Below are 11,053 nucleotides of genomic sequence, written 5' to 3' on the forward strand. Positions count from 1 at the left end.
AATTAGGCATCTTGATCGTTATGATCAAGTTGTAAGACATACAATTCTAACCTTTACTATTCTGCATTCATTGAGGCCGACCTTCATGCTTTTAAATACATTTAGGTGGTTTAGATGGAACCCCTTTCCAGGCACGATTGTAAGTCCATTTTTCATATTTGTGTTTATTGTATCATTCTTTCGGTGAACATCACCATAGTTTTAGGATTCTGAAGTTAGTCATCTAGCACGACGTAAATCTTCATTTTATTAGGCTTTCTCATGATCTTATATCGTGGGATATAAGTCCTAAACTTTTAATTAGATTGCAGGATTGAAACATCAAATAAATTCTCTTTCAAAAATGTACAGTCAAACCATACGTTAGTTTGAGATGTCACGGAGGATTCCTCGGTATCTTCGACATCTCTTACCTTTTATTTCTTTGAGTTCTAGAAATAAATGTTCCACATTTGTTTTTCCCATTTGATTTTCCTATAATCAATCATGGAAATTAAATGTTGAATTATTGAAGACACAACCCCAATCTTAATTGAGAGTCTTCTTAAGTGATTTTAGTCACTTAAGACGTAATTAACTATAGGGATTGCGTCTATAGGAAATTAGTAACCTAGATAATCTGAACCTTTTCCAATCTTCGGATTCAATAGGGGAAATATCTATCGGTATTTTTGTAGATCAAATAAATATTCTTAATTTCTTCGTCTGAAAAACTGAACAAATTATTAAGTGATATTCTCATATTTCAAGATGATGTAATACTTATAATATCGTGTTCGCTTATTTAAATAATTAATTATTCGAGATCTGTTCGGTCTTCTTTTTAAAATCAAATTTTTTTTTTTCAAATACGAAATAAAAACCAACTACTTCTCTGAAAGCTTCCAAATCATCACATTTAGTAATTTTAATTCTAGCATCATTCAAATCTCCTGCGTCTACACATCCAAATTTTTTTTGTTATAAATGTGCAGTATAAACATATAAATAATGAAAATTTTCAAATTAAAGAAAATAAAAACTTATATTGTTTTTGTATATTGGTTGTTATGTTGAGATCTTCAGTATGCAAAATAACATCCTCATTGTAAATTTCATCCTCTAAATCATCATACTCAAGTTTAGGAGTAGTTTTTCATCAACTAACCAAAAATTTATCATCTCAATACTCATGTAAACAAAAGAATCATAACTTCTTTATTTTCATATGCAATCTAAAATATAAATATAAAATTCTTTCAACTGTGTTAACATAAATTAATTAAAATTATACTATATTCTTCTTCAAAAATAAATAAAGATATTGCATATTCTTTAAGTTGAGGTTGTATCGAAAATATACGAGATCATTTAGCCTTTGATGCTCTAAATGATTCCTCATTTTGTATAAATTTGCTTAAAAGCCCGAGAAAGAACATGTTTGACTGAGAATTCTTATAGCTAATTTCTGTAAATTTAGAGTACTTGAGTCAAACATCTTCCACCATTCATCTAGTTAAATAAATAATTAATTTAAAGAGATAACTCAAATACTTGTATAAATGAAATACTAATACGAATATAATATATCATATGAACTTATCGGGTCGCTTTTCCCTCGACATTGCAGAGTTATTGGCATTCCAAAATTGTTTAAATTGTCACAAAAAAGTCTAGTCTCATTCATCACTGATGTAGGTTTAGGCATATATTTTTGTTTCCAATAATTTCATTCAAGCCTAGCATAATCTCATGTTTATTACAATAGTTCTTTTTATTGTATTAAAAATGAGGGTTCAAAAAATAAGTTGTTGCATGGATATCTTGCGAAGTTGATTATATCATCTTTTTTTGATGATGCTAGTATATATATGGTTTGTACAATTTTTTTGAATTCCTATACTTTCATTTTCTTTCTTGCTCCATACATATCATCATATAGATATCCTAACTTTGATATTATAAAGTAGTCATTCTAGAACTTATAGTCTAAAATGATGCAAGCTGTCTCTTTTTCATTTGTTGTCTTAGAAGACTTTGAGTCTATATAACGCGTGCTTGTGATAAATGCCTGGAAATTGTGTTAATACTCATAGGCACTATTCAAAGTGATAAAAGTAGTAACAAAATGTGTTACTCCAAGACGCACTATCTCCTTTCAATCTGGCTTTTTTTGATACAAGTCTTATATAAAGACATGATTATAAATAAAGATTGTTAATTGTGAAGCATTTTTTGCAAGCTTAGTTGCATGTGTCATGCTATCAATTTCTTTTAAGATAAGATTCAAGGAGTGAGTAGCAGAAGGTAATCAATAGATATCGTCGTATCACTCATGTGATAAGTCACCAGTCTTCTTATAATTTTCATCATTGTCAGTTACAATTTACGTCACATTCTCTAATATCACCCACTCAATAAATTCGACAAATAAAGCACATAAAGCTGCATATTTTTTAATATCAATAGCATCAATGGATTTAATAAATGAACTCCCACGTGGATAATAAATTTGAAAGTTAATAAGTGCTCTATTTTTATTATTTGTCCACATCAACCATTAAACTACATCATGTGTCTTTTCAACATTGTCCATAACTCTCAACAACTTGTATTATTCGTTGCAATCTGTTCATAAGCTCACCGTCATTCTGAGAGTTTGTATCCATACCTAATAGTTGTGATTGCGTCAATAGCTTTCTACCCAAAAGGCAAATTTAATACATTTGCAGGTATGCAACAATAAAAAAATCAACTAGTCATGTCCAAATCAACACGATGTATACCTTCTTTAAATGCAAACACACTTTTTAAAGATGGTTGTGAGCCTAACTTTGTTCTTGGAGCAAAATAATTTTATATTTTATTTAATTTTATTTTTTTCTTATCATGCTCTTTATCATGTGCAGTTATTTTCTTTCTTTTTCTAATTTCTTTTAGATATTTGTTTAAAATGTTCTTACATTTGATAACGTATATCACGTGACATTTTTTTACTTGCAACAATATTATCCTTCACCCCAACTAGGTATTGTTTTATTCTATTAATGTCTTTATCTTTGTATAGTTCCGCAATGCAAGCATTTATACTATTTTTTTCCATCAAGATCTTTAAATCCAGTAAAATAATTTCATGTTATATCTACTTTTCTCAAATGTTATGTGTGAAAATAACATGTTGACTTCAAAAAGGATTAATTCTAATGTAAATAATATCAAAATTATTAACTTAACAATAAATAATTTGCATATTGATATGAAATGAAAACGCACATTTTCAAATATATTGAATATATCTTGACACAAAATAATTAGCATATATTCATATCAATGCATTAATCGAAGATATTTTTTAAATTAAGCTAATCCATGTAAAGTAATAATGCTCAACAAAGCAAACCAAGCATATTGTAATAATGCTCAACAAAGCCTAGCCTAACTATATTTTCTTCTCTAACCAAGCCAAGCCTTACAAAGATTAAACATGTCATTCCACACACAACAATAATAAGTCAATCCTTTGCTTAGTAAAGCAAATCAACAATAAAAAGGCTAAGGCAAAGTAATTATAGATAATCAAATGCAAGAAATGATGAGTAAATTAATTTTTAGACTTAAACCAAAAGACGAATGGTTTAAGTTCATCAACAACCAAATGTATATATTGCAATTATGTTTACAAAATTAACATTTTGAACAAATTAAAAACTACAAAAATGGTTTGATAAACACTCTATTGAAATCGCATATAATTAAACTTCTGAATATGGATTTAATCATTAGTTGAGAAGCTTATGTGAAAACACAATAACACAATAACTAATTTTTTCCGAAATTAATATTGCTATATGGAAATTTGATTGATTGGGATGAAAACAGCAAGACTTGTTCAGAAAAACTGCTAAAGTAAACTCTATCTTAATAGAATCATGGATTCGTGGCACAATTTTCCACAATGTAAGTTGGAATGCGTGGTGATTATACTGAAATCGTAGAGTTAAATTAGTTAATAGATTACTAAGATATTCTTTTTGGTTATACCCAAAATCATAGAGTTAATACGGGTGAAAGACTAAGAACGACATATAAGTAAGCATTAACCATGTAAGCAAGCAAGTGAGAAACTTGAGTCATGTGAATACACATTTAACACAATTCTTATGTATTTACTTAAGTTACATTTTTTTACTTTTCACTGTTTTTACTGTTTTCAGAAATTCAGAACACATGGGGGAATGAAGGTAGGCATAACCGCACAAGCAATTAACTGAGTAAGCATTAGGGTAAGAACATTCAGGAAAATAGAAAAACATACAAGAGAGAGGACTTAAGGTAGGAAGGCTCTGGAAATATTCTCGTTGGCATATGAAGTAGTTAGGATATAGGAACTTAGGAAAACTTATGGTGAATGCTGTGAAATGGCCGACTACTGTTGATATCTGGCAGTGAAAGATGGCGAACATGTCCAAAGGCATCGAATGGCTCATACGGTGGCGAACTCCCACTGTGCATCTCCCCCAAACGGGAGAAGTCAAAGCCGCAAGAATTGGGAAGGCGAAGGATTTGTTCACGACGTGACAAAACTAGTGATTTTATTACAGACCGCAGAATTAAAAACATTGAAACAGTTCGCCGGTTTACAGCTCAAACAGCCAGTTTGATCAGGTCTGGGTGGTTCACAATCAGAAAGGATTTTTTATATGGTTTGGACCGGAATGTCCACCTATTCACAGTCGAACCAGCCGGTCAGATCTGATCTTCTAAATCTTGGATATTACATGAGTAGTTTCATAGTGTTGGACTTATCAAACAACTATTGGAAGGAAATATAATATTCGGCTTTATACACCTTTATTTATTCCATAAAAGCTTGGGGAAGATATTAGCCTGGACATTGTGTTTGGGTTACCACAAACTCTATGAAAACATTATCCATACTTTTATTGCGGTAGATTATTTTTCAAAAGCCGTGCAGTAGTGATTTGGTTCTATTATAATAATTAAAACAATAACGAATACATCTCATTCTAATAAGAATTATCATCATAGGCATACTTTTTAATGAAATAAACTGGGAAATAAAACCTAGTAACAATTTTAATTCACATGATTCATATTCCTATTAAATAAAGACTTTCAGATTTGCATCACCAATGCTACATTAGTTTTATTTCCTCGTGCATTTTCCTTGGTCTTATTTTCCTTGCTATTGCTTAACTGTTATTTTTTCTCTTGATTCTGATCATTGAGTTCTAGTTGATTTGCATAAATCTTATGGCTTTGATTTTTCACCATCACGCCTTACTTTTTCAGCTCTATTTCTAATGGGAAGAACCAATCCAACAGTTCAAAGAAGATCCACAAAGCTGAGAGAGAAAAACTGAAACGTGATCGTTTGAATGAGCTCTTCCAGGAACTTAGCCGTGATCTTGGTAACCTCCAATCTTGTTTTTGTTCTTTCTTTTTTTGTTTAGGAATAAAGACACTTTTAATTTACTTGAGGGATAATTTTGAATGCTCAGTGGAATTGTGAGGATCTTGTTATTCTGACCTTATAAATTTTCCTACTTCAATACAATTATTTTTGTTCTTTCTTTTTTTGTTTTGGAATAAAGACACTTTTAATTTACTTGAGGGATAATTTTAAATGCTCAGTGGAATTGTGAGGATCTTGTTATTCTGACCTTATAAATTTTCCTACTTCAATACAAATATCAACTAAATTGGCTTTGGTTAATCTTGTAGGCTTATGCGATGAAATTTGTGGTTTTACTTAAAACTTTTATTAATTTGAGAAAACTTCATATGGTTTCATAGGAATTGCAATCTATGTAAATGCTCCTGAGTTGTACTGAAATTCTCATTTTGTAAATCTTACAATAAACTTAAGTTTATTGGGGTTGCATGAAATCAAAGTAAGTGCTTCCACTATGGAAGCATATCAGTGTTATATAACTATTGTTTGTCTGATATGCTTTGTTCTTCTATTTGCAGACCCATTAGGACTAAGCAGTTGTAAGGCATCAATACTGGCTGATGCGACTAGGGCTCTCCGTGATCTTCTTGCACGACGGAAAAAGCTTAGAGATGAACACACTGCTCTGGTATCTGAATCTCATTATGTAAGTTTTTTCCCATTGATGTAAAACTTATTTTCATGGGGCATTTATCTGATGGTTCTTCATGTCATATTTGAAGAGTTTTTATTATCATGCAATCAGTAGTCCAATGAATTTATTGTCTGCTTTCAGTTTCATATATGAAAAATCACCTTTTTTTATGAAGGACTTTCCATTTGAGATGACAAGTTTTTCTTACTGAGTTCCATTATTAAATAAAATAGTCACAGTAAGCTTTCATTCAAAGCATTTGAGAAGTTTTTCTAGAGTTCTATTTGGTTTAAATAAAATCTAATGCCCGGGTTATCATTTTCATTTATTCACTTTTTTGCTTATTCTAATTATAAAAATAAAAGAAAAATTAAAATCTAAAAATTTTGAAGGAGGATTTACATAGGTACCATTCAATTCATATGTATTTATATATCTAACATCTAAACTTCAATTTTTCCATTCATGCCACCATATTTATCATGAAAAGTTATATTCCACTTTTTAAAAGCTAAAATGGTGATATTTTTGATGTGATATTTTTGGTGGTATGAATGTAAAAAGTTAAGTTTAGATATTAGATATGTAATTGCATAGGAATTAGATGGAATGTATTTAAATGCCCCAATTATAAAATAGCAACGACCAAGTAAATTAACAGAAAACATTGTATGTGTCATCAATTTGCTTGTCTCGAGATGCATGATTTGCTTTTCCAACGTGTATATGCCTTAAGATTGTCATTAGAAAATTGGAAGATTCAGGCGCTTGATCTTTATCTTTAGATGATGGAAGTTTATTAAATCATTTTCCATGTTTCTGTTCAGTTTCGCTGATGATATAAACGTTGGTGGCTTTGATAAATTACTTGGTTTTACCTTCATTATATGAACTGATAATCTGCATGGAAGTTGATCAGATAACTTTGGAAAGGGATGAACTCCAAGCGGAGAACCTCACCCTCAAATCAGATATTGGGATGCTGCAGAATGAGCTGAACCAGATGTTGCGGTGTAGCAGCGATGATACTCGGCTCGTTCTAGCCCAATCTACCACCATACCGGATCCTCAACAACACCATAAAGATGTTGCGGTGTAGCAGCGATGATACTCGGCTCGGTCTAGCCCAATCTACCACCATTCCGGATCCTCAACAACATACTTCTGCTGCCTCACTGGTTCAGAGACCACAGGCTAGATATCCTTCCCCTTCAGATTCCTGGCCAGCCAAGCTTCTCTCTGGTCTTCCAGGGCCATTACAAGGGCAGGAGCAGGAGCTGCATGCCTCAACTAGAATCATTGAAGTAGATAATTAATAAAACTAAATTTGGTTAGATGTTTGCAAACTTACTGTAAATTTATGCATGAAAATGTGTATTTTATTTCTTAATAAAATAGTGATGTCGGTATTTTTGTTATGATGTTAAATATTCTAATGGTATGCATGTATCTGAGGTTAGCCCCCGCCCCCCAAAAATTTAAAAATTATTTTATTTTGAAATTGTGTTCTTACTATGTCATAGTCTTCAAATTATGTATATGAATAATTAGAATAATACATGTTATACAAAATAAATTATATACTGAATTGGTTGGATTAATATTATTATATCCTTTTTATGATATAGATAAAAAGATTTTTTTTTTCTTTTGCTAAATGTGTTTAATATTTTAAAATAGTAGGAATTGTACTTGTACCACTTGTATTAATATTCATAACAATATGACAGTCATGAAATAAAAGGTGATTTATATATAAAATACTAAAATTCTATGTAATAATTCAATCTTCATATATATGTATATATAATTTATAGATTAAATTGCATTTGAATATATGTATGGAAATATGTATTTTACTTTAAATAAGTTTATGTAAGTGTTCTGTCTTTATCATTTTCTCTAAAGCTAGCTCAGGTAAAGTATCAAGAATGATCCTACGATGCCTTTGATATTGACACTTCTTGTATAATATGATGCATTGTGATGTTTAAGTTCATAAACGAATTCTCCCCCATGCATAAAATTTGGCGTGCGTGTGCGTGTGTGCGCCACTAAATGATTAAGCAAACAATTTTTTAGAGTGATGTCACCCAAAAGTCATATTGATCAGGATCCAATTTCAATGCATTTCAAATGAGATAGTTTTGAGTGGGAATTAAGATAATATGATTCTAATTTTAACAAATTTATAATTGATATGATTGTCTTGGCAAGGCGAATCTGATGGCTTCAAAAGTGGTCTAATATAAATTCAAATAAGTACAAGTTAACTACTTGAAGTATGGTTAAGAAACCAACAATCTCCAATTTATACATATTGAAGTTCAAATAGAGCATCTCAATGAGATGGCTCCAATTAGAGTAATATCACTCTTTCTTAGGTCATTATGACACTTGAATGCTGAAAGTTGAATCTATGATAAAAAAATATAAATATACTTATATTTTTCAGAAAAAGTGATCTCTCATTTGAGTATTGAAAGAGCTTTAAAGTCATAAGATTTCTATAACATTGTCACATGTCTAACACTATTAAGCACTATCTACCGCCATCGTTGGATTGTCGTCATCTAACCAGCTCCATCATACTATTGTTGTTCGGTCACCAATGGCCAAAAATCGTTAATCAACAACTATTGATTGATTGTCATTCTTTGACCACCATCATATGACTGTTATTATCCTCCCACCGTCACTTGTCTACCAATAACAATTTTCATCCAACTATTGTCGCTCGATTACCACTGATGAATCATCATTTTTCATTGTAGTTGTACGAGTGTCATCACTCTAATCACTATTATTATCCCCCTATTACTTCAAACTCAACTATAAGTACAAGAGACAAGATTGCAATATATTATTTTATAAGCTTATCTTTGCTAATTGAAGAAAAGAAGGAATCTTATTAATCTCAACTAATATAGTGGCTGGTTTCTCCTGCGTCAAGTGTGGTATTTGATGTGGACACTAGAAGGGGGAGAGCCGCAAATGATTGGATCACATAATCCCAAGAGACGAATGATTGTAAGCGTTCATGCTCCAGCAGGAGACTCAACATGGAAGGGCAAACTAGTCACACGCACATTTAACTTTAGAGCACTTCGTATATATGAAACAGTAATACCTTAATGAGTAGAAGATGATTAACCCTGCATAATGAACATTAATAAAAAATATAGGTGAATTGAATAAATCAAAATTTCCCCTACTCAACACATAATATTGAATGGAGGTTCTTTTATTTTGGTTATTAGACCTTTCATGGGTGCACCATCATGGTTAATTATAGCTTGGATGAGGAGCCCAAAAACATTCCTGATTATGGATTTTAATTTGTTGATTTTCCTTTGGGGTATGGCATGTACTCGGTTTTTTAAGTGAGATTCCCTATTCTAGTAAAATAAATGTTCAAATGGTAAGTCAACATGTAGGGTATAACACAACCAAGCACATAAGGATTCATACAAGGGCATGCATAATAACTTAATATGTGAGTAGATGTCATCAAGTGACGTCTTACAACACCTTGACGAATGAATGCTTGTCCGATGATGAGAACTAAAAAAAATTATATATAATGACAATGTCAATCTCAAATCAAGAACAAAAGAGGGCCTAAACATGCTAACCAAGTATAACTCATGACTTGGAGTAATGTAAATGTTGTGAAGATACTTATAACTTAGCTCCATTAAGGATTAATAATACTCATGGCCTAGATTTACAATTATGGTTGTAAATGATTGTTTATTAGATTCACCTACTCATATAAAACCATAACATCTATTCTCTATTCAAATGCATATTTCAATAGATTTAATATATAAGAAATGAAACTTATGACACTGCTCTAAAGCGAAGGTGGTCCAACCATGAATAAAAATAAAATTCATATGTAAATTTTATATTTAATTAATTTGTCGTGAATGAGTTATAAAAAGAAAACAAATCTATCATGCTAAGTCACTGAGCTATTCATATGTGAGCATCAATCTAAGATTTCTACTAAGTTTAAAGCGCACAAGTTTCATGAATAAGACAAGTTAACAAAATGTTGTATGTGCAACTATGGCCAAGAAAACAGTCTATTACTTCGAATTAGTTAGTTGTTTAATCAAGAAATAAAAAAAACCTTCTTAAAAGCCTAGCAATGACATAAATTCAGGCCATGCACAAGCATTTGAATTAATCTGAGAAAAACATGTATTTCTAGAGCAACACCTAAAATAAACAATCAAAATAATTAAGTAACAACCAAAATAATAATGAAGACAGGGAGTGGTTCAATTATACATCATAAGAAAATAAAAAAATAAAATAGTTGCGACATTGCTTTATGTCAATGTCACAATAGTTAAATAATTACCCAAGATTTACATGAAAAAAATATTTATTTATTTTATTTTTAATAAACACAGAGCCACTAAAATCATTAAAATATCATAAAATAGAAATACTCAAAATTTATGCAAATTATATCACATCTCAAAAACAAAATACACAACATATACAACAATTATTGCATAATTCATCTTTCATCAAAATAAACATATCACCACGACTATATAAAAAAAAAAAATCTAAGATAGCAACATTTCTAAAGTCGGACTCTCATCAGTAATCAATAGTCTCTACTTAAACTAAGCCTCACTCATTCTTAAAATAACACGTGAATAAAACATAGATGAGCAATCATAATTCGTTAGGCCACTCAAAATTTATTACAGTTTCCAATACATAAAAGAGATAAATGACACACACGCACATTATTACAGTTTCCAATACATAAAAGAGATAAATGATACATAAAAGAGATAAATGACACACACACACACGCACACATATATATATATGATAAAATATCACGTGTTATGTTTATCATGCACGATGTCATTATGATAAGAATTAACAAGTAAAACATAACGCTTGTGTCCTAAACTTTGACTTTTAAGGCGTAA

General features: G+C 30.7%; 1 protein-coding gene across 1 annotated transcript in view; it reads left to right on the top strand.

Moving 5' to 3' along the window:
* Positions 1 to 7,473, top strand: part of LOC110021462 (transcription factor bHLH47-like) — a 35,842-nt gene extending 28,369 nt beyond the window's left edge. Inside the window, exons 3-6 of the mRNA XM_020719959.1 lie at positions 5,293 to 5,411; positions 5,974 to 6,101; positions 7,009 to 7,172; positions 7,252 to 7,473. Coding sequence (XP_020575618.1) covers positions 5,293 to 5,411; positions 5,974 to 6,101; positions 7,009 to 7,172; positions 7,252 to 7,405 — 565 coding nt within the window. The 3' untranslated portion in view covers positions 7,406 to 7,473. The remainder of the gene's footprint in view (positions 1 to 5,292; positions 5,412 to 5,973; positions 6,102 to 7,008; positions 7,173 to 7,251) is intronic.
* The last annotated feature ends 3,580 nt before the right edge of the window (positions 7,474 to 11,053 follow it).

The sequence above is a fragment of the Phalaenopsis equestris genome, unplaced genomic scaffold (genome assembly GCF_001263595.1).
Source record: "Phalaenopsis equestris unplaced genomic scaffold, ASM126359v1 Scaffold000134, whole genome shotgun sequence".
Classification (NCBI taxonomy): Eukaryota; Viridiplantae; Streptophyta; class Magnoliopsida; order Asparagales; family Orchidaceae; genus Phalaenopsis; species Phalaenopsis equestris.